This window comes from Rhinoraja longicauda, unplaced genomic scaffold (genome assembly GCF_053455715.1).
Source record: "Rhinoraja longicauda isolate Sanriku21f unplaced genomic scaffold, sRhiLon1.1 Scf000546, whole genome shotgun sequence".
NCBI lineage: Eukaryota > Metazoa > Chordata > Chondrichthyes > Rajiformes > Arhynchobatidae > Rhinoraja > Rhinoraja longicauda.
In genome coordinates this window covers 15516-42644 of record NW_027601762.1, presented here as the reverse complement: position 1 = coordinate 42644, position 27129 = coordinate 15516, and the positions used below count along the sequence as shown (strand labels likewise).

General features: G+C 43.1%; 1 protein-coding gene across 1 annotated transcript in view; it reads left to right on the top strand.

The window, feature by feature from the left end:
* The window catches only part of LOC144591079 (bifunctional 3'-phosphoadenosine 5'-phosphosulfate synthase 1-like), a 48132-nt gene that overhangs the window by 20337 nt on the left and 666 nt on the right, over positions 1–27129 (top strand). The window contains exons 6-8 of the mRNA XM_078395399.1: positions 553–664; positions 1207–1412; positions 7513–7648. Coding sequence (XP_078251525.1) covers positions 553–664; positions 1207–1412; positions 7513–7648 — 454 coding nt within the window. The remainder of the gene's footprint in view (positions 1–552; positions 665–1206; positions 1413–7512; positions 7649–27129) is intronic.

Below are 27129 nucleotides of genomic sequence, written 5' to 3'. Positions count from 1 at the left end.
ATCTCTTGGAGTTTAGAAGAATAAGGCAACCTTATTCAAACATATAAGATCCTAAAGAGCTTGACAGGTTAAATGCTGAGGCGTTTTCACTAGTGGGAGAGCCTGATACATAAAGGTGTTTTTTTTCCCCCACTCAGAGGGTGGTGGGTGCCTGGAATGCGCTGCCAGGGGTGGTGGTGGAATCAGACACGACGGTAGCATTTAAGAAGCTTTTAGTTAAGCATGTGGAGAGCATGGAAGGATATGGAATACTTGCAGGAAGAGATTAGTTTAATTTGGCACCATGTTCAGCATGGACATTGTGGACCAAAAGGCCTATTCCTGTGTGATAAAAAGGATACATAGTGCTGAAGCAACTCAACAGGTCATGCAACATCTCCAGAGAAGATGGATAGGCTATCTTTTGGATCTGGACCAAGTAATTTATTAGAATCATTCCCCTACATGTTCAGGACCACGGTAGATATTATTTTGCACGGTTTTGTTCTGACAAAAGCTGATCACAATTATTTTGAAAATAAATCCTCTGCAACTTCTCTTTTTCTGTTCCAGGTGGATATGCAGTGGGTGCAGGTTCTGGCTGAGGGTTGGGCTACCCCACTCAATGGCTTCATGCGAGAGCGAGAATTTTTGCAGTGTCTTCATTTTGGCTGCTTGTTGGATGGTAAGATTTCATTCGTTAGGTGTGAGTTTAAAGCTCAAATCATATTGCAGACAACGAATACCTTTCCCTTACATGTAAGTTTACACATTCTTATTGTGGCAGTTGTAAATTTCATGGAGTGAGAAACTGTGAATGTTGCTTGTAGAAGTTTAATAAAATGTCAGCTGCTATAAATGCAGATGTAACCATTCACTATATTCCTGTACTCATCCAACTTTATGTGCAAACTCCACACAGACAGCATCGGAGGTCATGTCTCTGTCGCTGTGAGGCAACAGCTATATCAGCTATGCAGAGAGAAATGGAATTCATATTTGGAATCAAGGGATATGGGGAAAATGCAGGAACGGGTACTGGTTTTAGATGATGAATGGCGGCGCTGGCTCGACAGGCCGAATGGCCTACTCCTGCACCTATTTTTCCATGTTTCATAATTTTATAAGCTTCTATCAGGTCTCCCCTTTAACCTCTGAAGTTCATAGAAAACAATCATAGTTTGTGCAACCTCCTTATAGCTAATGCTCTCTTCTGCTCCTTGACAGGAGGTCTCATTAACCTGTCAGTGCCCATTGTCCTGACAGTGATGGACGAAGACAAAGAACGGTTGGATGGTTGTACTGCCTTTGCGTTGGTGTATGATGGGCGCCGAGTGGCTATCCTTCGAAACCCGGAATTCTACGAGCACAGGAATGAGGAGCGCTGTGCCCGTCAGTGGGGCACAACCTGCAAAGAACACCCTTACATTAAGGTTCTGCTAAATATAAGATTTTATTCCTATCTTTTGATCTGTATGACATTCAGGTTAAGATAACTGTTGATATAATGCAGATAGTATAGGCATAGGCAAAGTTATAGGCATAGATAGTGTATGTGGAAAGGATGTTTCCAATGGTGGGAGAGACTAGGACCAGAGGTATTAGTCTCAGAATTAAAGGGTGTTCTTTTAAAAAGGTGAGCTCCAAGGTGAGGCGGGCCGAACATTGAAAATGTGTCTAGATTATGACTTTTGTGCCCCATCGCTGGTACCTACTTGAAATCTGGCACAGATTTAGGTAAAAAAATCATTGAGAAGGAATTCATCACTCGTCAGTGCAAAAAGTTGCACATTAATTAATTAAGCTAATTAGAAAAAGTCAGCCGCGGGCTCTGTCGATCCACGAGACCCCGCTCTGGCCTGCTCCAGTCCTGGTTTTTCCACGGCTTTCCGGGAGCTCAGAGAGAGAATTCTGAACACGAACTGCGGGGTTTTGCCAGGATTTACTGCAGAGATATTCTGTTTGTGTTGATATGAAAACTAAATTGGACAGAGAACTTCTTAATCTGTGAATTCCCGTTCTTAAATTGGTATCGATGAATGCACTCTTTATTTAAAACATTCATTCAAGGGATGTGAGCATCACAGGCTGTGCCAGCATTGAATTACTCATGTCTAGATGCTCTTGAGAAGGTGCAGGTGAGCTGCCTTCTTGAATCGCTGCAATCCTTGTGTTGTTCGTGAGTGAGTGAGTTCCAGGACTTTGACCCATCAACAGTGAAGGAACAGGGACACGTTTCCAAGTGGGGATGGTGTCTGTCTAGCAGGGCAACTTCCTGGTGGTGGTGTCTCCATGCTTTGGCTGCCCTAGTCCTTCTTATGGATTTGGAAGGTGCCTTCTCAAGAGTTTCAATGACTTGCTCCAGAGCATCCTGTAGATGGTGCAAACTGCTGCCACTCTGTGTCAGGGGTGGGGTGAGTGGATGAATGTGAATGGGTATCAATTAAGAGGACCACTGTGCCCTGTTTGGTATCAAGGTTCTTGAGTATCGTTGAAGATGTGCTCAAATGTTCTAGGGGCCGGAGAACCTAGGATGATGGAGGAACTGAAGGAAATCCACATTAGGCAGGAAATGGTTTTGGGTAGACTGATGGGACTGAAGGCTGATAAATCCCCAGGGCCTGATGGTCTGCATCCCAGAGTACTTAAGGAGGTGGCTCTAGAAATAGTGGAAGCATTGGAGATCATTTTTCAATGTTCTATAGATTCAGGATCAGTTCCTGTGGATTGGAGGATAGCAAATGTTATCCCACTTTTTAAGAAAGGAGGGAGAGAGAAAACGGGTAATTATAGACCAGTTAGTCTGACATCAGTGGTGGGGAAGATGCTGGAGTCAATTATAAAAGACGAAATTGCTGAGCATTTGGATAGCAGTAACGGGATCATTCCGAGTCAGCATGGATTTACGAAGGGGAAATCATGCTTGACAAATCTACTGGAATTTTTTGAGGATGTAACTAGGAAAATTGACAAGGGAGAGTCAGTGGATGTGGTGTACCTCGACTTTCAGAAAGCCTTCGACAAGGTCCCACATAGGAGATTAGTGGGCAAAATTAGGGCACATGGTATTGGGGGTAGGGTACTGACATGGATAGAAAATTGGTTGACAGACAGAAAGCAAAGAGTGGGGATAAATGGGTCCCTTTCGGAATGGCAGGCAGTGACCAGTGGGGTACCGCAAGGTTCGGTGCTGGGACCCCAGCTATTTACAATATACATTAATGACTTAGACGAAGGGATTAAAAGTACCATTAGCAAATTTGCAGATGATACTAAGTTGGGGGGTAGTGTGAATTGTGAGGAAGATGCAATAAGGCTGCAGGGTGACTTGGACAGGTTGTGTGAGTGGGCGGATACATGGCAGATGCAGTTTAATGTAGGTAAGTGTGAGGTTATTCACTTTGGAAGTAAGAATAGAAAGGCAGATTATTATCTGAATGGTGTCAAGTTAGGAGGAGGGGGAGTTCAACGAGATCTGGGTGTCCTAGTGCATCAGTCAATGAAAGGAAGCATGCAGGTTCAGCAGGCAGTGAAGAAAGCCAATGGAATGTTGGCCTTCGTAACAAGAGGAGTTGAGTATAGGAGCAAAGAGGTCCTTCTACAGTTGTACCGGGCCCTGGTGAGACTGCACCTGGAGTACTGTGTGCAGTTTTGGTCTCCAAATTTGAGGAAGGATATTCTTGCTATGGAGGGCGTGCAGCGTAGGTTCACTAGGTTAATTCCCGGAATGGCGGGACTGTCGTATGTTGAAAGGCTGGAGCGATTGGGCTTGTATACACTGGAATTTAGAAGGATGAGGGGGGATCTTATTGAAACATATAAGATAATTAGGGGATTGGACACATTAGAGGCAGATAACATGTTCCCAATGTTGGGGGAGTCCAGAACAAGGGGCCACAGTTTGAGAATAAGGGGTAGGCCATTTAGAACGGAGATGAGGAAGAACTTTTTCAGTCAGAGGGTGGTGAAGGTGTGGAATTCTCTGCCTCAGAAGGCAGTGGAGGCCAGTTCGTTGGATGCTTTCAAGAGAGAGCTGGATAGAGCTCTTAAGGATAGCGGAGTGAGGGGGTATGGGGAGAAGGCAGGAACGGGGTACTGATTGAGAGTGATCAGCCATGATCGCATTGAATGGCGGTGCTGGCTCGAAGGGCTGAATGGCCTACTCCTGCACCTATTGTCTATTGTCTATTGTCTATCTGGACAAATGGAGAGTATTCCACCACGCTCCTGACTTGAACTTTGTCGATGGGGGACAGGTTTTGGGGAGTTAGGAGGGGAGTTGCTTGCTTTAGTTTAGTTTAGAGTTGCAGTGTGGAAACAGGCTCTTCGGCCCACAGAGTCCGCACCAACCAGCGAACCCCGCTCCTCAACACCATCCTACACACACGAGGGACAATTTACTTTTATACCAAACCATTAACACTATTCCTACACACACTAGGGACAATTTACATTTATACCAAGCCAATTAACCCACAAACCTCTACGTCTTTGGAGTGTGTGAAGGAACCAAAGATCTCGGAGAAAACCCACGCAGGTCACGGGGGGAACGTACAAACCCCCTACAGACAGTACCCATAGTCGGGATTGAACCTGGGTCTCTGGCAGTGTAAGTGCTGTAAGGCAGCAACACTACTGCTGCGCAACCATGCCACCCTGCTTGCTGCAAGATTACTAGCCCCCAACCTGCTTTTTTAGCCACTTTGTGTAAAGAGTAATCTAGTTCAGTTTCTGGTTAATGATAATCCCCAGATATCTATATTGCGGATTCGGTTAAGTAAATCCCAGTGAACCTCAGGAGATGATAGTTGGATTTTCTTGTTTGTTATTGTCACAGCCTAGCACTTGTGTGGGTGAATCTTACTTGCCGCCATCAGCCTATTGTCAGACATGGCTCAGGTCTTTCGGCATTTGGACGTAGAATAGCTTCAGTATCTGTGGAGTCATAAATGGTGCTGAACATTGTGCAATCATCAGCGCACATCCCTCCTTCTGACCTTACGACTAAAGAAAGGTAATTGATGAAGCAGCTGAATGTGGCTGAGCCCTGGACACGAAGCTGAGGAACTCCTGCAGAGATGTTCTGTGGCTGAGATGACCTCCAGTCACCACAACCATCTTCCTTTGTGCTAGTGCGTAGGAAGGAACTGCAGATGCTGGTTTAAACCGAAGATAGACAAAATACTCTCCGTCATGATCTCAGTGGGCTCCCTGCCTAGCTAGCCTGAAACGTAGCACATGATTGGTCAATTAGCGTCCGACTCAATGGCAAATGTGCTTTGATTGGTCAATTACTACTTGGAAAATTGACAAGATTTTGGAGGTTTTTTCCCTATTTTAAAAATATGTGCAGGTTTTGTTCTTGACGAGTTTCAGATATAATTTCTATAATATTTTACACAATATGTTATAAATACAGGTCTATATGGGATGTGGGTCATGACATGAAACAAAAAGGCACCTCGGCCCACAGTCTAGTAGTTAATCTGGAACTCATTTCCACAGAGGGCTGTGGAAACCATCAATGGATATTTTTAAGGCAGAGATAGACAAGTTCTTGATTAGAATGGGTGTCGTTATGGGGAGAAGACAGGAAAATGGGATTAGGTGGCAGAGATCAGCCATGATTGAATGGCGGAGTAGACGCGATGGGCCGAATGGCCTAACTCTACTCCTATAACTTGTGACTGCGTATGCTTCATGTAAGAAATGCAGGAATTTGAATTGGCCACATGAGTGAGTGACATCTGAATAAGTGGTGATTGGGGATGTTGAATTGAAACATTATTTATCCCTCAGCAGTATGCACTAGTTAGGTTTCTGTAGTAAATGTGAATGCAGCAATGAGATTTGGTCAGTCCACAATGTACTACTGGAGTCGACGAGTATCACACAAAGCCACAAAATATCTCTCAAAGCCATATACAAAATTAACTAATCTAGACACTTCACACGTACATTTTCAAATAAAATCTACTTAGTTACAAGAGGTTTAGGTTTATTTTTGACACATGTACTGAGGTACAGTGAAAAGCTTTTGTTTGCACACTATCCAAGCAGATCAGATAATACAGTTCATGAACCAATCAAGCCAGCCACAAGTACAAAATTTAGAATGAAGAGAAAGATATCGGAGTGCAGAATATAGTTCTCAGCATCATAGCATAACTGTTCCAGAGAAAATGTCCAATGTCTGCAGAATCCGGACTGCACCCTACCTTATGAAAGGAAAGTTTCGAAGTCTGATAACAAAAGGGAAGAAGCGATTCCTGAATGCTGATGTCCAAAAATTTGATCAAAGACTTAAGTTGTATCAGAGATCTTATTTATCCCTCAACCACTCTATTGCCCACCATATCAATCTGTGACGATACTTTCAAGGAACTATGTTCAGAGTGTTTTCTTGTCATATGTCCCAGATAGAACAATGAAATTCTTACTTGCAGCAGCACAACAGAACTGCCTGCATACCTACGATAGACACAAAATGTTGGAGTAACTCAGAGGGACAAGCAGCATCTCTGGAGAGAAAGAATGGGTGTCGTTTCGGGTCGAGAACCTTCTTCAGACTGACGTCGGGGGAGGGAGATAGATAGATAAGGAAATGTGAAGGTGTAAAAACAGGGCAAAGGGAATGGAGATCAAGGAAAATGTAGAACAGATCATTGTTAGCTGGGAGAAGGTAACAACAAAGCAAATAGAGATATAATGTAGTCGGCATGTAGTGTACATGTTTGCTTTATTACCTTTTCCCAGCTAACAATGATCTATTCTACATCTTCCTTGATCTCCATTCCCTATGTCCTGTTTTCACACCTTCTCACTTTCTTATCTACCTATTCCCCCCCCCCCCCCGACATCAGTCTGAAAAAGGGTCTCGATAGGGAGATCAGGTAGGTTAAGGCGGACTGAGCGTTTGCACCTTCTCCAACCTCATCTACTGTATCCGCTGTTCCAGGTGTCAACTCCTGTATATCAGCGAGACCAAGCGCAGGCTCGGCGATCGTTTCGCTGAACACCTCCGCTCAGTCTGCCTTAACCTACCAGATCTCCTGGTTGCTCAGCACTTTAACTCCCCCTCCCATTCCCAATTTGACCTTTCTGTCCTTGGCCTCCTCCATTGTCAGAGTGAGGCCCAGTGCAAATTGGAGGAACAGCACCTCATATTTTGCTTGCGTAGCTGACACCCAGTGGTATGAATATTGACTTCTCTAACTTCAAATATCCCTTGCTTTCCCTCTCTCTCCATCCCCTACCCCTTCCCAGTTCTCCCACCAGTCTTACTGTCTCTGACTACATTCTATCTCTGTCCCGCCCACTCCCCTGACATCAGTCTGAAGAAGGGTCTCGACCCAAAACGTCACCCATTCCTTCTCTCCAGAGATGCTGGCCTGTCCCGCTGAGTTACTCCAGCATTTTGTGTCGACCCAGCATCTAGAGTCTTTTTGAGTTTCACCTGCTTATAGTTTGTTATTGCTTGGCTGTTTTGAAACGTAACAGTGATTGATTTCTCTACCCTTATGGAACCAACAGATGGTGATGCAGAGTGGCAAATGGTTGGTCGGTGGAGATTTGCAAGTTCTTGACCGTGTTTATTGGAATGATGGACTCGATCAATATCGCCTCACACCACGGGAACTAAAGCAGAAATTTAAAGCAATGAACGCCGGTGAGTCTCAATATATTTCTTTGTCTGACTGTTTCCATACTCTGTATGATGGTTCAAATTCATAAACATAATCATTATTTACAGTTACTCCAGCATTTTGTGAATAAATACCTTCGATTTGTACCAGCATCTGCAGTTATTTTCTTATATTATTTACAGTATGGTCGCTTGAAAACAAATGTCATAGAGACTTAAGCTTTTGTAGGTTGTTTGATGATGAACATTAAACTTGGGAAACTGCCAGTTCCTTTGTGATGGCTAATTGGTTTTAAAAGTTAGCAACCTTTTGTTCAGACTTGCCATTCCAATCCCTTACCATTCATGTGGTTTGCTGTTTCTGCTTGGCTCAACCTGCCAGCATTTTTTCCTCTGGACCCAGAGGTTGCAAAATATTATTGTGGATTACGCAAGTGACCACAAAGTAAGGTTAAATGCATGAAAGTTACAATGGAACCACAAGCAAAACGACATCTGCTCCTTCAAGCCAACAAAATATAGATTCTTTCATTCCCTTCTTCCCACTATTCCATTAGCAGGGCGGCACAGTGGTAGAGTTGCTGCCTTACAACACCAGAGACCCGGGTTCGATCCTGACTATGCGTGTTGACTGTATGGAGTTTGTACGTTCTCTCTGTGACTGCGTGGGCTTTCTCTGGGTGCTCTGCTTTCATCTCATATTCCGAAGATATGCGGGTTTGTAGGTTAATTGGCTTCTGAAAATTGTCCCTATTGTATAGAATAGGAATAGTGTATGGGTGATTGCTGGTTGGCACGGTCTCGGTGGGCCAAAGTACCTGCTTCCATCCTTTCTCTAAACTAAACTAACAATGTCATAGTCATAGAGTGATGCAGTGTTGAAACAGGCCCCAAAGCCCAACTTGCCCACACCGGTCAACATGTCCCAGCTACACTAGTCCCACCTGCCTGCGTTTGGTCCATATCCCTCCAAGCCTGTCCTATCCAAGTACCTATCTTAACTGTTTCTTAAATGTTGGGATAGTCCCAGCCTCAACTACCTCCTCTGGCAGCTGGTTCCATACACCCACCATCCTTTGTGTGAAAAAGTTACCCCTCAGTTTCCTATTTATATTTTCCCCTTCACCTTAAACTTATGTCCTCTGGTCCTCAATTAATCTACTCTGGTATTGGAAGATCAATTATATTTGAAGCATCTACAAAATCATTTAAACTTAGTAGTCAAGCTAAACGTCAAAATATGCATGACCTTTGAGGATTGCCAAGGCTGATCTAGAATGAATTAATGACATTGCCCTTTGTCAGCTTCCAAAGCTGTAACCTATCCATTGTCCACAACACAGGTAAGGAAACTACAAAGTGGTTTACAAAAAGCTGGAGTAACTCAGTGGGTCAGGCAGCATCTCAGGAGAGAAGGAATGGATGACATATCGGGTCGAGACCCTTCTTCAGCCTGAAGAATGGTCTCGATCCGAAACGTTACCCATTCCTTCTTTCTTGCGATGCTGCCTGACCCGCTGAGTTACTCCAGCTTTTTGTGATACCTTCAATTTGTACCAGTATCTGCAGTTATTTTCCTACACAAGTGGTTTACAAACCTACACAATGATATGTTGTAGAATCGTGGCAATCATTATGTGCACAGTAAGCTTCCACAAACTAAAGTGTGATGATATTCATACAATCTGTCTTGAGTGATGTTGATCAAGAATAAATACTTCCCGAGCACTAATGAGAACTGCATGCTCATTGTAACAACGGCCTGGAATCTTTTTGCATCTATTTGTGAGAGCAAATAGGTCTTTAGTTCATCACTTTTTTATCTGAAAATTGCCACCTCCAACAATTTCTCAGTACCTCAGAGGAGTTCCAGCTTAGGTTTTTATTTCTGTATTTGAAGATGATCTGATGGTGCAGTGGCGGTAATGCACCAGCTTGATACTTCATACATGTGAGCTTGCATCTTCAGCAGCTCATCAATGTACTGATTTTTGGGTAGTAATGGATTTCTACTTAGTCAAGGACTCAGTCTGAAGAAGGGTCCCAATACAAAACTCCACCGTTGCATGTTCTGTGGAGATGCTGCCTGACCCGCTGAGTTACTCCCAACACTTTATGTCCTTCTACTTGGTAGTCTTGTGTCCTTTCTACTTATACTAATTTTTAATTCACTGGGCAGCACGGTGGCGCAGTGGTATAGTTTCTACCTTACAGCACTGTGATTTTATACACCTCTATAAGATCACCCCTCAGCCTCCTGCACTTCAAGGAATAAAGTCATAGCTTGTCCTGCTTCTCCCGATAGCTTAGGCTCTCAAGTCCTGGCAACATCCTCATAAATCTTCTCTGCATCTTTCCAGCTTAGCTAGTCAAGTCAAGTCAAGTCAAATTTATTTGTCACATACACATACACGATGTGCAGTGAAATAAAAGTGGCAATGCCTGCGGATTGTACACAAAAAAGAATTACAGTTACAGCATATAAATAAAGTTAATAAGTTACTATAGTGTAGACAAAAATTTAGTCTCTGGGGTTATAAAAGTTGACAGTCCTGATGGCCTGTGGGAAGAAACTCCGTCTCATCCTCTCCGTTTTTACAGCGTGACAGCGGAGGCGTTTGCCTGATCGTAGCATCTGGAACAGTCCGTTACTGGGGTGGCAGGGGTCCCTCATGATCTTGCTTGCTCTGGATCTGCACCTCCTGATATATAGGTCCTGCAGGGGGACGAGTGTAGCCTCCCTATAGCAGGATGACCAAAACAAAACACAATACACCAAATGCAGCCTCACCAATGTGTACAACTGTAACATTACATCCCGCATTCTATACTCACTACTCTGACTGATGAAGGGCAATGTACAGAAAGCCTTCTTGACCACCCTATCAACCAGTGACACCATTTAAAGGAACTATGTACCTGCACATCTTGATGCCTCTGCTTTACAACATTCCCCCGGGGCTGTGCCATTCACAATGAAAACCCTGTCTGGTGGGCCGAAATGTGTGTTTCCACGCTGTATCTCTGAACTACTTTGTCAATGGTGTATTGTCAGAATCACTGGCAGTCTTGGTGATGTTACTTTTGATTGATAGCTGACAAGTAGGAGCAGCATTGCTGTTTGGGGATGATAACCTGACACAACACCAACATTAAAGTGCCTTGAGATTGTTGAATTCACGTCCACAGCGTTAACTTACGGATTCTTCCACCCATTTGCATGGGATGACATAGAAAGCTGTTTGAAATGTAGCAGCATTGCCACCGGCAAAAAAGATGTTTGTTCATTTAGAATAGTTAATTTAGGCATGGCAGAGAAAATTACTTCATCAGTTGAAACAGTTCATCTACTCTGGCTGCTATTAGCAGGATTAAATGCAGCAATTCACTGAGCTTACCTTGAGTGCACTTCCAGTTCCATGGCAGAAAGCGAAGAATAATAGGAAGGCAGGAAAATAGGTACTGTAGTAGGCTCTTTGGCCCTTCAAGCCTTTCCACCATTCAAGGTGATCATGGCTGATTATCCAAATTCAAAACCCTGTTCCAGCTTTCTCTCCATATCTCTTAATCCCCAGGTTTTTATGGAGTAATAGAGTGATACAGCGTAGAAACAGGCCCTTCAGCCCAACTTGCCCATACCGACCAACATGCCCCAATTACACTAGTCCCACCTGCCCACATTTGGCCCATATCCCTCCAAACTTGTCCTATCCATGTGCCAGACTAAATGCTTCATAAATGTTGGGGTAGTCCCTGCCTCAACTACCACCTGTGACAGTTTGTTCCATACACCCACCACCCTTTGTGTGAAAAGGTTAACCGTCAGATTCCTATTAAATCTTTTCCCCTTCACCTTAAACCTATGTTCTCTGGTCCTTGATTCACCTACTCTGGGCAAGAGGTTCTGTGCATCTATCCGATCTATTTCTCTTGAATAGATTTAGTGGTTTCAATTATTTTATGTGGAAACCCACAGGTTCACTGCTCTCTAGAAGAATACATTTTGCATTATTTCAGTTGTAAATAGGTTACACCTTATCCCTAGACCGTGACTCATAGTCCTGGACTCCCAAGTCATCAGGAACATCCTTCTGTATCTAATCTGTTATAATTATGTAGATTATAAAGTCCCTTTTCAAACTTCCAAACTCTTGTGACTAAAACCTGAGTCAACCCAATGGTATGGTTGCATATCTTCCGCATCTTTAGCTATCCCGATTCCAACAATACCAACGTCCCTTGATTATTGCTACGTAAATTTCCCGGAATTCTCCATTTTATACCATTGTAGAAAACAAACTGGAATTATCCCACTTACGAAAGAATGGGCTTTCTTCCAAAATTGTCCATGCTTTGAGGACGACAATTAAAGAAGAAACATAACATTATAAAACCCCGGTTGCTTCATCCCAAAAGTATTGCCCCTCAAAGTTAATTATTACTTCCAAGTACCCTCCTTACAAATAATCAAATTGGAGTCGGTCAGTTCTCCACAAGGTGGAAGCAAAACACAAGAACCTGGACTGCTCTTCTGCACTTAGTATTAGTATTGGTTTATATTAAGACATGTGCAGTGAAAAACATTCTGAGTGCACTTCAGGCAAGTCATATCATATCATATCAAATCATTTCATACATGAGTACATAGATCGAGTAGACACACAGAGTCTCTTGCCCGGAGTAGGGGTATCGAGAAGCAGAGGGCATAGGTTTAAGATGAAGGGGGAAAGATTTTATAGGAACCTGAAGGGTAACTTTTACACACAAAGGGTGGTGGGTGTATGGAACGAGCTGCCGGAGGAGGTAGTTGAGGCAGGGAATGCCGCAACGTTGAAGAAGCAATTAGACAAGTACATGGATAGGACAGGTTTAGAGGGATATAGACCAAATACAGGCAGGTGGAACTAGTGCAGATGGGACATGTTGGTTGCTGTGGGCAAGTTGGGCCGAAGGGACTGTTTTCACATTGTATGACTCTGACTCTATTAGGTAGTGCATAAAAGAAAATGAACAGAGTGAAGAATATTGTGTTATAGGACAGAGTACGTGCAGATAAAACTAAACTTCAATGGACACGAGGTAAATTGGAAAATCATGAATTCATCCGTGGCATATGAGAGGTTTGTTAAGAATCTAATAACAGTGGGGAAGAAGCTGTTCTTCAATATGGTGGCACATGTTTTCAAGCCTTTGTATCTGTCCGAGGGGAAAGGGAAGCAGAGGAAATGACTGGGGTGTTAGTGGTCCTTGATTATGTTGGCTGCTTTCCCATGGCAGCAAGAGGCAGGGGGTCAATGAGAGAGGAAGCTGGTTTGTATGATGGCTGTGTTCACAATTCTCCGCAATTTCTAGTGGTGTTAGAGAGAGGGATTAGCATACCAAGCCTTGATGCATTCGGATGGAATGCTTTCTATGGTGCATCTTTGGAAATTGATAAGTTATTAGAGACTCGTCGTGTTTTCTGTCATAAAGTCATAAGTAGAAAAATGAGCATAATTCGGCAATTCGGCCCATCAAGTCTACTCCATCATTCATTCATTGCTGATCTATCTCTCACACCTAACCCTATTCTCCTCCCTTCTCCCTCTAACCCTGGACATCAAGAATCTATCTATCTCTGCCTTAAAAATATCCATTGACGACCTCCACGGCCTTCTGTGGGATAGAATTCCACAGATTCACCACCCTCGTGACTAAAGAAATTCCTCATCTCCTTCCTAAAGGAACGTTCTTTAATTCTGAGGCTATGACCTCTAGTTCTAGAGTCGCCCAATAGTGGAAACATCATCTCCACATCTGCTCTATCCAAGCCTGTCCTCCGTGTTTTGTTTGAATTGTTAGTGATATTATAAGGAAGTTACAAGGATGTTACAAGATTTACAAGGATGTTGCCAAGACTAGAGGGTGTGAGCTATAGGGAGAGGTTGAGTAGGCTGGGACGCTATTCCTAGGAGTGCAGAAGGATGAGAGGTGATCTTATTGAGGTGTATAAAATCATGAGAGGGCTAGATCAGGTAGATGCACAGAGTCTCTTGCCTAGAGTAGGTGAATTGAGGACCAGAGGACATAGGCTTAAAGTGAAGAGGAAAAGATGGTGGGCATATGGAACAAGATGCCAGAGGAGGTAGTTGAGGCAGGGACTATCTCAACATTTAAGATGCAGTTAGACAGGTACATGGATAGGACATGTTTGGAGGGATATGGACAAAACGCAGGCAGGTGGGACTAGTGTAACCGGGACATGTTGGCCGGTGTGAGCAAGTTGGGCCGAAGGGCCTGTTTCCACACTGTATCACTCTATGACTATGATATGTCCTGCTAAGGACTTGAAGCTTTCAACCATGGAATAAGCAGTCAGAACAGGTAGTACAGAGGCAAGTACTTTAGCAACATTTCACAGACATTTGGACATGGATAGGAAAGGTTTAGATGGATATGGGCAGGAAGGACTAGTGTAGACGAGGCATCTTGGTTGGCATGGGCAGTTGGGCCGAAGAGCCTGCTTCCATGCTTCTATGATTCTACGACTATCAATACTTCATTACCAGTTAAACAGACTGGTACTCCACGCTGCATCTTGAAGTCGATGAATGTCTAGGAATTATAGTCGGGTTGAGAATGCAGCCTTGCAGGGTGCCACTGTTAAGAATTATTGTGGAGAATGTTTTGTGTCTCTTGTTTGAAAATGGCATATTTTTGCACTAATGCAGTTATATTGTTTTCGTTCCATTGTCAGTAATTCTGCTCTGTATCAAATTGTTGTTGCCCTTTGAGTGCTGAGTAGTTAACGAGTGCAACAATACAGAATGCCCAAGTTCCACTTTAGTTCAGTATCTGTCCACCAGTCTGAAGAAGGGTCTCGACCCAAAACATCACCCATTCCTTCTCTCCAGAAATGCTGCCTGTCCCGCTGAGTTACTCCAGCTTTTTGTGTCTATCTTCTGTCCACCAGACTACTTGCTCCACATCTTGACGTCATTTAGTATTTATTTAGTTTGAGTTGCAAGCTTTATTGTGATGGTATGTGAGAAAAAACATACTGGAGTCATTCAGCCATATAATCATGCTGAAATGATGTTCCTCACAAACATGCTGGGGCAACTAACCACATACTTAAAAATGAACTGACAACTTTCATTTACAAAGAAGCTCTTATCTACAGTTGAACCACAATAACCAGCACTATTTATGCTTGATTTGATTTCCCTCTTGAGCCTATAAACTGGGAAGCATCAAACAGAATCTCAGTGTAGCTATATTTACACAAAGTGGATTTGTGGATTTTAGCTACAATTGGTTTAATAACCCATAGATTTCCAAAGGTGAAGAATGAAGCCAAAATGGGATGAATAGATTTCAATTGCATTACTCCCTCAGATTCGGTAGAACCTCCCAAGAAAGCACTGTGAATTATCTTGCTACAAAATTAGTCACATTCTTAATCCAGTTGGAACTTGGTTCATAAATCATTGAACTCAATTATGTAAACTTTCTCTTATCATTTGCCTCCTTTTCATCATCTTACCTCTTCATGGTGTAGCAATACAGTGTAACATTGTTCATCTGCTTATTCTGCATAGTTATTGAAAGTAGATTGCATATTGGGATCCTCCAAGACCTCTTAATTCATGCGCGTCCATTCAACAAAATAATTGCATGTTTAGTTCACTTAGAAGCATTCCTCTCTAGAGCATATTGTTTATGCAATTAGAAAGTTCATTTTCTAAGCAAATCAGGTTACATTGTTCTGATCTTGCTGAAGTTTCACATTTAATAGGAGCATTCACCTGGCAGCCATATGTCTTGTGACATGGTTCTTATTCTGGATATTCGCAGAGATGCAAGACTGCACCAGGAGCTCCGGCCATGTTGTGAGCCATGTTTGTTGCCTTGGAACATCCTAGAACAATCCTTTCTTTTGCATTGTTTTAGTTTGTAGCTTTCCATTTGTTTGTTTTCCGCCAACATCTGTTGTAATGATCAGAAACAGATGGCCATTTGGACTAGAAGTGGCAGCATAATTTGTCATTGAGCCAGTGGTGTTGTGAAGATTTTGTATTTCTGACTGGCAGAGAGGATGACAGCTTCTGTACAAATATTTTACTCTTGTGAGGGGTGGCATTGAAAGTGGGGAAGTAATTCAGGATAATAATGGAAATGTGAGAGAATAGATTAAGGATCTATTTAGAGTGCCTGAAAAGAAATAGTTTGAAGAGCAGTTGCACTTTTTGAAAACACCAACCAAGAGATAAAAAGAAAGTGAACAGGGTTTTCAATTTGACCAAAAGTTACAGGTTATTTTAATTCTAGTGGAACAGAAACAGGGTATAGTGCTGGTGTAGCGGTTAACTTCCTGAACTAGTCTAGACTACCAATCCAGAGACATGATTTTAAATTTGAATTAAGTTAATAATCTGGAATTGAAAATGAAACAAAAGGTTAGTTTAAATAGTGATGGCCATCTTCAGGGGAGGAAATAAATGTGCCATACTTGCCAGGTCTGCCCTATATGACTCCCAATGTGAAAGCGATAGGTTTGCCTCTTAAAAGTACAAACTCCATACAGACAGCAGGCGCAGTCAGGATCAAACCCAGGCCTCTGGCGCTGTAAGGCAACAGCTCTACCTTTGCGCCAAACTTTGTTTAGTCGAAATTACCATTTAAAAACGGGTAAATGAGAAAACTAAAAGGATCATCTAACGTCCACCTTAGACACTGAAACAGGGCATGTCAAGCATGCTCTAGGCCCATTCATCTTGTAAAGTCCACCCCACGATAATCTAGGAGCTGGTGTTTAAATTAGGAGAACTATCTCAGTATAGTCGAGCAACAGTCTGACATTGTCATCCTCACAGAATCATACTTTCCAGAGAAGGTGCTAGACACCTCCATCACCATCCCTGCCAATGTCCTGTCTCACCAGCAGTACAGAAGAGGCAGCACACTGGTACATAGGCAGGAGGGAGTTTCCCCAGGCTTTCTCTGTATTGATTTCAGATGCTATTAGGTGTTTGGATGTCAGGTCAAACATGGGCAAGAAAATCTCCCTGCCTCCTGAATTGGCATGGACAAACAACACTGGATAAACTATTTATAGTGGAAAGGATGTAGAATGTACTCGTGGAAGAGGACTTCATTGTTCATCACTAATAGAAACTAGATAGTATCACCACCGATGAGTGAGCTGGTGAGGTCTTGAAGGATTTGGCTGCCGCACCATTTGTATGACAGCACGGTGTAGGCCAACGTGAGGGGAAAATCCTAAATCTCTTCCTCACTATTCTACCTGTTGTAGGTGCATCTGATCATTGACAGCATTGGCAGGAAAGACAAATGCAGTGACAATACAGACGAGGTCCTATCTTCCCAGAGCGACACCCAGCGCCATTGTGTTTGACAGCACCAATGCGCTTAAGGGATAGACTTGGAACAGATCTAACAACTCTAAACGGGGCATCCATGAGCTGCTGTGGACTATGAGCAGCAGCAGAGATGCACACTGCCACAATCTGTAACCTTGTGGCCCACTTTCTCCCCTGATCTAGCTCTGTAACCCAGATGGGGCATCCACTGGTTCAGTGAGGAGTGCAGAGGGTCATGCTGGGAGCAAAGGCAGACACAGCTAAAAGTGAAATATTAACTTACAAAAGCTGCTTGTATACTAAATGGTGAAAGTAGATAAGGTAAGAGACTCCACTGCCAACTCATGACAAAGTTTTGCAATCCTGTGATATTTAGTTGTAAATTGAATCAGCTCTTGCGAAATATCTTTGGGCTGAAACGTTGACTCTGTTTGTCCCGCCTACGATTCTCCCTAACGTGCTGCGGCATTTCACTGTATTATATCAGATTTCTAATATCTCTACTATTTTGCTTTGGCATACGATGCTGATGTAGCTTTTAAGTTACGGAACCAGTAATCCAGGGGCTGGACTAACAATCTGGAGACCATATTCTGTCATGACGTCTGTGGAATTTAAATTTAATTAATAATCTAGAATTTGGAACAGCAGCCACTGGTCTTAGTAATAACGACCACAAAGACTAAAGGGATGTCGTAACAGCCCATCTGGAATACTAATGTTTTCCAGGGAAGAAAATTTACCATCTGTACGCAGTCTGTCCAATATATGAAGTATGACTCTCCCCACATTCTTGGTTCTTACAATGGCCTAACGGGCAATTTAGTGGTCACTGCTTCTCAAAAGGCAATGAGGGATAGGTAGTAAATGTTGGCCTTGCAATTAATACCCAGATCCTGAATAAATTGCTCATGAAGAGCATGTTGGTTGCCCCATACACACCTTTGTATCGTGGGGAAAACAGGTTGACCAGATATAATCATGGCTTTTCATGGCTTCGATCACGTTGTGAAATAGATTGATATTCAAATCCTCTGAAAAAGAAATGACCATGTTCATCAAATCCTCACAATTCCAGCACAGTAGAATCTGAAAAATTATTGTTTAAGCTCCAAATAGTGGAGATTCAAAATGAATTTGGGGAAATGGTGAGAAATTCATGGATTGATTGAAAGATATAGCACGGAAACAGGCCCATCGGCCCACTGAGTCCACACTGACCATCGATCACCAGTTCACACAAATTCTGTATTATTACTTTCTCATCCACTCCCTACACACTTGGGCCAATTTTCATAGGGAAATTAACGTACAAACCCACATGTGCGGCACGGTGGCGCAGCGGTAGAGTTGCTGCCTTACAGCGAATGCAGCGCCGGAGACACAGGTTCGATCCTGACCACGGGCGCCGTCTGTACGGAGTTTGTACGTTCTCCCCGTGACCTGCGTGGGTTTTCTCCGAGATCTTCGGTTTCCTCCCACACTCCAAAGACGTACAGATATGTAGGTTAATTGGCTGGGCAAATGTAAAAATTGTCCCTAGGGTGTAGGATAGTGTTAATGTTGTGGGGATCGCTGGGCGGCGCGGACCCGGTGGGCCGAAGGGCCTGTTTCCGTGCTGTATCTCTATTTTTAAAAAAATACCTTCGGGATGCGGGAGGAAACGAGCGCCTGGTGGAAACGCATGCGGTCACAGGGAAATCGTGCAAACTCCACACAGTCATCACCCGAGATCATGATAAACCTGTGTTCCCCACGATACAAAGGTGTGTATGGGGCAACCAACATGCTCTTCATGAGCAATTTATTCAGGATCTAGGTATTAATTGCAAGGCCAACATTTACTACCTATCCCTCATTGCCTTTTGAGAAGCAGTGACTACCAAACCCCTGGGTTTCTGGCGTTGTGAGGCAGCAGCTCTCACAGCTGTGCCACTGTACCACCCCTAGCCTAGTGTTTTATTTACTTCAAATGGAGAAAGGGTGTTCTTAATAGCAAGACTGGAATTGCTAAGTTAGCGATTTACTTCACTGACTTAATATACTCTGTTTTCTAACCATTATTCAATCCTGAATTCATGCTAATATATTAAATCCACTGGCTCTCGCTTATCCATTCTACTTGTTACATGCTCAAAAAATTCCAAAAGATTAGTCAAGCATGATTTCCCCTTCATAATTCCATGCTGACTTTGACCGATCCCGTCACTGCTTTCCAAATGCGCTGCTACAACATCTTTAATAATCGACTCCAGCATCTTCCCCACTACCAATGTAAGACTAACTGGTCTATAATTCCCCATTTTCTGTCTCCCTCCTTTCTTAAAAAGTGGAGTTACGTTAGCTACCCTCCAGTCCCCAGGAACTGATCCAGAGTCTATAGAACTTTGGAAAATGATCCCCAATGCATCCGCGATATGTAGGGCTGCCTCCTTGAGTACGCTGGGATGCAGACCATCAGGCCCTAGGGATTTATGTGCCTTCAGTCCCAACAGTTTGCCTAACACCATTTTCTGACTAATGTGGATTCCCTTCAGTTCCTCCCTCCCACTAGATCCTCGGTCTCCCAGTATTTTCGGGAGATTGCTTGTGTCTTCCTTAGTGAAGACAGAACCAAAGTATACGTTTAACTGTTCTGCCATTTTCTTGTTTCCCAATATAAATTCTCATGTCTCTGACTGTAAGGGACCTACATTCGTCTTCACTAATCTTTTCCTTTTTACATATCTAAAGAACCCTTTACAGTCAGTTTTTATATTCCCTGCAAGCTTTCTTTCGTGCTCTTTTCCCCCCTCTTAATTAACCCCTTTGTCCTCCTCTGTTGAGTTCTAAATTTTCCCCAGTCCTCTGGTTTGCCGCTTCCTCTGGTCAATTTATATGCCTCTTCCTTGGCTTCAACACTATCCTTGACTTCCCTCGTTAATTACGGTTGAGCCGCCTTCCCAGTTTTATTTTTTCGCCAGACAGGGACGAAAATTTTCTGGAGTTCATCCATGCAGTCTTTAAATCTTCGCCATTGCATCTCCACTGTCGACCCTTTAGGTATAATTTTCCAGTCTATCCTAGCCAATTCCCATCTCATACCTTCAAAGTCTCCTTTATTCAAGTTCAGAACCCTAGTCTCTGAATTAACCGTGTCACTCTCCATCCTAATGCAGAATTCCACCACATTATGGTCACTGTTGCCCAAGGGGCCTTGCACAACAAGATCGCCAACTAATCCTTCCTCATTACACAATACCCAGTCGAGGATGGCCTGCCCTCTAGTCGGTTCCTCTACATATTCGTTTAAAAACCCATCCGGTATATATTCCAGGAAATCCTCCTCCTCAGCACTGTTACCAATTTGGTTGGCCCAATCTATATGTAGATTAAAGTCACCCATGATAACCGCTGTACCTTTGCTACACTCATCCCTAATTTCCTGCTTGATGCTATCCCCTACCTCCCTACTGCTGTTTGGTGTTCTGTATACCACTCCAACAAGTGTTTTCTGCCCGTGGCTATTTCACAGTTCTACCCATACCGATTCTACAGCATCCTAGCTAATGTCTCTCGTTGCTATTGCATTAATCTCTTCAACCAGCCATGTCACTCCACCTTCTCTTCCTTTCTGTCTATCCTTCCTGAATATTGAATGCACCTGCATGTTTAGCTCCCAGGCTTGTTCGCCCTGGAGCCATGTCTAATTTCAACTATATCATTTCCCTTAGCTACTAACTTCAATTCATCTACCTTATTTCGAATGCTTCTCGTGTTAAGGCACAGAGCTTTCAGGTTTTTCTTATCTCCCTTCTACCTTTTGCTTCTGTCCTCCTTTTATGGCCCTCTGTCTTCTTGCATTGGTTCCCATCCCCCTGCCCTGTTAGTTTAAACGTGAGCTTTCCTACACTCTCTTTCCCGTTAGCTGCACGGATATGTGTCCACGATGTTGACTCCACCCCCCCACTTTTTAGTTTGAACCCACCCGTGTAGCAGTATTTCTCTGTTATTACGCTCTTATCTGCTGATATAAGGCTAACCGGTCTATTGTTCCTTGTGCTGTCTCTGATCATTTATCTTGGCGCTGCTTTCCTGCACTAACTTCATACCTTGTGAATGCCACATGATTCAAAAATCTATCCTCTTTCTTGATTTTGTTTGGTGAATGAGTTTCCACGGTTCTGTTGGGTAGAGGAATCCAGAGATTCATTAACATCTTGCAGAAGGCAATTCTCTTCATCTGTCCTGAATGACTAACCCTTATCTTGAGACTGTGACACCCAGTTCTCATCACGTCGGCCTCTGGCAGTAATGCTCTGCAACTACCTATTCAAGAAAAAATAATAAGTTTCAACGAGCTTACCGCTTACGCTTCTAAATCTAGAGGAAAAAAAGGCCAATTTATTAATTACCTCCTCAAATAACAAACCCACCATCCAGGCAATCTTTGTTGCACTCCCTCTATAACAAGTATATCCATGCACCTGTCTTCATAAGTGGGATAGTGGGGAGAGTTAACAGCTTCATATTCCAACGTGTACATATCTCCCCCGATTTATGCTGGGCCCAGCACATTGATGCAATCACAAAGAAAGCTCACCAATTCCTCTACTTCCTCAAGTTTGACGGAGATTTGGCATATCACCGAATACTCTACCTTCGACAAATTTGTGGTGGAGAATATACTGACTGATTGCATCATGGCCAATTTGAATGCTCAAGAATGAAGACTGCAGAAAGTGGTGGACATTTTATTCTTACTTGTTTTCAATCCATTAATCAATCTTCAATTAATGCCAGTATATTGCCTTCCAAAGCTCAGTTTTGTTTAATAATCTTTGGTGCAGCCCTTACTGACAAGCCAAAAATGTCCAAAACTGCCATGTAAATCCATCCTCTTATCTATAATGTTCACCACAACCTCAAAGGGAACTCTAACATATTTGTCAAACACAATTTTTCTTTAATAAATTCATGATGGTTCTGCCAAGTCCTATTATTATTTTTCGTTATCACTTCCTGCATAATAGATTCCAGCCTTTTCTCTATAACTGTGTTATTGTGTACTGATAAAAAAAAAGGACACAAAGTGCTAGAGTAACTCAGCGGGTCGGGACCCATCTTTAGATACTAATGTGTTGGAGGAAACTGCGGATGCTAGTTTCCACCGAAGATAGACAAAAAATGCTGGAGTAACTCAGTGGGTCAGACAGCATCTCTGGAGAAAAGTAATAGGTGACGTTTTGGGTTTGTAGAAGGGTCCTTTTCTCCAGAGATGCTGCTTGGCCTGCTGAGTTACTCTGGCATTTTGTGTCTCATCATGTACTAATGTCAAGCTAACTGGTTTATTGTTCCCTGAGCTATCTGATCATTTACCATAGTGCTGTCTTTCTGCACTAACTCCATACCCTGTGAATGCCACATGATCCAAAAATCTATCCTCCTCTTGATATTGCTTGGTGACTTGAGTTCCCACAGTTCTCTTGGGTAGAGAACTCCAAAGGTTTATTAACATCTTGGTAAAGACACTTCGCTTCATCTGCCCTGAATTTCTAACCCTTGAAACTGTGGCACATGGTTCTAGTCAACTCAGCCTCTGGCAGCAACGCTCTGCGACTACCTATTCAAGCCCTAGAAGAATATAATAGGTTTCAATTAAATTATTTCTTATTCTTCTACAATCTACAGAGCATAGGCCTTTTATTAAATATCTCCTCAAATACTCCCCACCTGGCTAGTCTTTGCTGCACTCCCTCCATAACAAGTACATCCATGCACGTGTCTTCATTAGTGGGACGACACTGGAGAGAGTTAACAGTGTACACATCTCCACTGATCTGTCCTGGGCCCGGCACATTGAAGCAATCACAAAGAAAGCACTCCAACGCCTCTACTTCCTCAAGTTTGATAGAGATTTGGCATGTTACCGAATACTCTATCGACTTTCGACAATAGTGTGGCAGAGAACATACTTATCGCATCACGACCTGGTTCAGAAATTTGAATGCTCAAGCGCAAAGAAGGCTGCAGAAAATGACTTTGGAATTTGGAGATGCAGCATGGAAACTGGCCCTTCAGCTCATCGAGTCCATACTGATCAGCGATCACCCCGTACACTGGCACTATCCTACACACTAGGGACAATTTACAATTTTACCAATGCCAATTAACCTATAAACCTGCACATCTTTGGAGAGTGGGAGGAAACCAGAGCACCTGGAGAAAACCCATGCAAGTGTGTGGACATCTTATTCTTACTCTCCATTTTCTATCTTCAATTAGTGCCAGTGCATTTCCTCCAAAGCTCTACACTTCAGTTTTGTTTAATAATCTTTGGTGTGGCCCTTACTGACAAGCCAAAGAATGTCCAAAAATATCATGTCAACCCACCCCCTAATCTGTTATACGAACCACAACCTCAAAAAAACTTAACATATTTGTCAACACAATTTTCCTTTAATAAGTCCATGATGATTCTGCCCAGCCCTATTATTATTTTTCAAGTTACTGCTTCCTGCAAAATAGATTCCAGCATTTTCTCTATCACTGTGTAATTGTGTACTGATGTCAGGCTAACTGGTCTATTGTTCCATGCGCTGTCTCTATCCTTTAAGTGGTAATCCACTCTGCTAGAACTGTACTATAGAATTTAGACAATTCTTCACACAGCCTTCAATATCTGTAACAATGTTCTGAATAAATAGAAATAGCATTTACATCATTTTGAGAGATTTGGAAACTGCAAAGAGGCATAGCCACTGTACATGAGTAAAATACATTAGCATCTTGCTCAGTGCTCTGAATGCATTCCCAGGAATTAATGCTAATGATACCAATGCTAAAAGGATTTATAATATTTGATTTTTGAGATACTCAAAAATTCTGGCTGCTGGAAAGAATCTGGAGCAAATGCCCACCAACTGTGCACTGTTTTGCCAGGGGCATGGTGTGAATCCCTGCCCTCCCCTGGTGTTCTTGCAGGCTTGTTGTATTGAATCGCCCATGGCCTGGTATGGAGATATTGCCTGTTACAGTCAGCCACTGAGATTCACTGAGATGTGAGGTTCACAGCTGCATTCTAGCACAGTGAGTGTAGGCCATGGCTAGAGGTGGCAGCACCTGGTACAGTCCATGTGTTGACAGACTGTTTGGATCCTGCAGTCTCATTGCATGAAAAAAACAAGGAACTGCAGATGCTGGTTTGCACAAAAGGACACAAGGTGCTGGAGTAACACAGGGGATCAGGCCGCATCTCAGAAGAACACGGACAGATGACGTTTAGAGTCTGGATCCATCTTCAGAATCGGAGTCCAGCATTTTGTGTCCTTTTCTCCTGCTGAATGTGATGGAGGCTCCCATTTCCACCTCATTATTTTTCATTAAACTGCTCTTCCCAGGCCAGAGATTACTCTGACAGCAAACTCAGCAAAGATCACTTTTTAAAGAACAAAAGTGGACGTAATCTGTCCACTGGAAAACCAAGCAAAATAGAATAATGTTAAAGAATGATTTGTTATAAACATAGCACAAAAAGTAAGGAAATTTGTGTTTGGTAGATTATTTCTTTGTTGTAACAATGCTTCTTGGCAATAAATCTTATACCGTTGGAAAGCCTGTTTATTTCCCTTTTAAATTGTGCCACGTTTGTAAGGAACATGCATTTGTGGGATGAGCAGCAGAGCTGAGTATATGGGTTGCGCCCATGAAAAATTTGCCAAATCTTCTCTGCCAATGCCAAACAGCTTATTCTGCTGTTGCTATTGACTCTTGTTTTGAGCTTCTGGTACCCCCAGGTGCTGACAGTCAGGTGCCTGATTGGCAGCATCTGTGAGCATGGGCCCTGCTACAGTGGTCAGTAGGTGTCTGCTCCAAGAATCGGCATGCCACGTTTGACTGATCTGGATAGGGCCCGTGCGATAGGGCAACTTCAAGCTGGTGTTCCGCAAAACCAAGTTGCGGCATTATTTGGGAGTGAGCCCTAGTACCATCTCCAAAGTGAAGGCCAAGTTCCATATAACGGGGGATGTCAGAGACAGGCCGCGAAGTGGGCGTCCCAAGAAGACGACACCCGAAGAAGACCGTTTCCTCACCCTGTCAGCACTTAGGAACCGTAGGCTGTCTTCTACAGATTTGCAGTCAAGGTTTGCAGGACGATATGGCCGATGGCTCTCTGCCCAGACAATTCGGAACAGACTGCAGGCAGCCGATCTCCGGTCTCGTAGGGCTGCCAGGAGGCCTGCCATGACTGCCCTTCGCCGTCAGGCCCGTTTGCGCTGGTGTCGGCAACACGTGCACTGGAACCTGAACATGTGGAGAAACGTTATGTTCAGCGATGAGTCCAGATTCTGCCTACGGCAGTTGGATCATAGGGTCAAAGTGTGGAGAAGACGCGGAGAACGCTATGCTGATTGCTGCACCGATAGAATAACATCTTTTGGTGGAGGCAGTGTGATGGTGTGGGGCAGCATCTCCCTCACTAGAAAAACGAGGCTTGTCATCATTGGAGGCAATCTCAATGCAGAAAGATATCGAGATGAGATTCTGCAACCAGTGGCAATCCCATATCTCCACAGTCTGGGACCGAACTCTATCCTCCAAGATGACAATGCTCGCCCCCACAGAGCAGGGTTTCTCAGAGACTACCTCCAGAATTTGGGAGTGGAGAGGATGGAATGGCCTGCCAGCAGTCCTGACCTCAACCCCATTGAACACTTGTGGGATCAGCTTGGGCGTGCTGTTCGTGCCAGAGTGACCAACACAACCACGTTGGCTGACTTGCGACAAATGCTGGTTGAAGAGTGGGATGCCATCCCACAACAGTGTGTGACCAGGCTGGTGACCAGCATGAGGAGGAGGTGCCAGGCTGTTGTGGCTGTGTATGGTTCTTCCACACGCTACTGAGGCTCCTGTTTATTAAATGAATAAATTGTTAAATTGCCAATATGTCTTGTTTCTTCAGACTTCAATCATCCAATCCACCAAACAACACCGAACAAGAGTCAATGGCAGAATAAGCTGTTTGGCATTGGCAGAGAAGATTTGGCAGATTTTTCATGGGTGCAACCCACATACTCAGCTCTGCTGCTCATCCCACAAATGCATGTTCCTTACAAATGTGGCACCATTTAAAAGGGAAATAAACAGGCTTTCCAACGGTATAAGATTTATTGCCAAGAAGCATTGTTACAACAAAGAAATAATCTACCAAACACAAATTTCCTTACTTTTTGTGCTCTGTTTATATTGCAGTTGCACTTATGTTATAGCATGCATGCAAACTCTTAAGGTGTACCAGAAGCTGCTTTGCATAAAGTTGGTGATTCTACCTGCTTCAAAGTATTTTGCCATCAATTGCTCAAAACTCAGTTGCATTTAACTGAACACTATCTGCCATGAACAAAAGCAAATGGAGAGCATTATAAAATAATTTATTTAATGTTAAAAATGTTTTGAATAATATAACTTAATTATTTTAAAATTATATGGCAAAAATTTACTTAATACAGCTGAAAATGAGATAATCACAAAGTACTTAAACTCATAGTGACAATCTGCCCAACGTGAGAATTTAAATGACGCAAAATTACTTCAATAAGGTATCGACATCACTCTACTTAAAACCTCCTTGCCCATGTTCACCTATTAATGGCCATGCTCTGCCCCACCCCATCTCTGTTCCAGATGTCTTTCCTGCCCCCCCTGCAATCAGCCTGAAGGAGGACTCTGACCTGAAGCACACCTATCCATGTTCTCCAGAGATGCTGCCTGACCTGCTCAGTTACTCCAGCGCTTGTGTCACTCTCTAGTTAGATGGGGTGTGGATATTATTTTTTATATATAGGAGCCAAATTAAAATAATTTGGAACATAATCTATTATAAATGTGTGTCTTAAATAGCTAGCTGAATTTTGGAACCCACCTCTAAGTTTACAGCAAGTATAATTTGTGGAAATTCCCAGCAGTGATTATTTGGCCGTGGTTGGTTTTATGGATGGATCAGGCTTTAAAAATCATTGCTAAAGGCTACAGAAACTTGAGTTGTGCTAAATGCAGTTTGGGCTTAAAACACTGTAATTATTTGTACTGATAGTCTTTTGTGCCGTATTTTATAAATAAAGCAGTTGAATAGAAACTCAAGATTTTAGTGCATGATGTGCATTG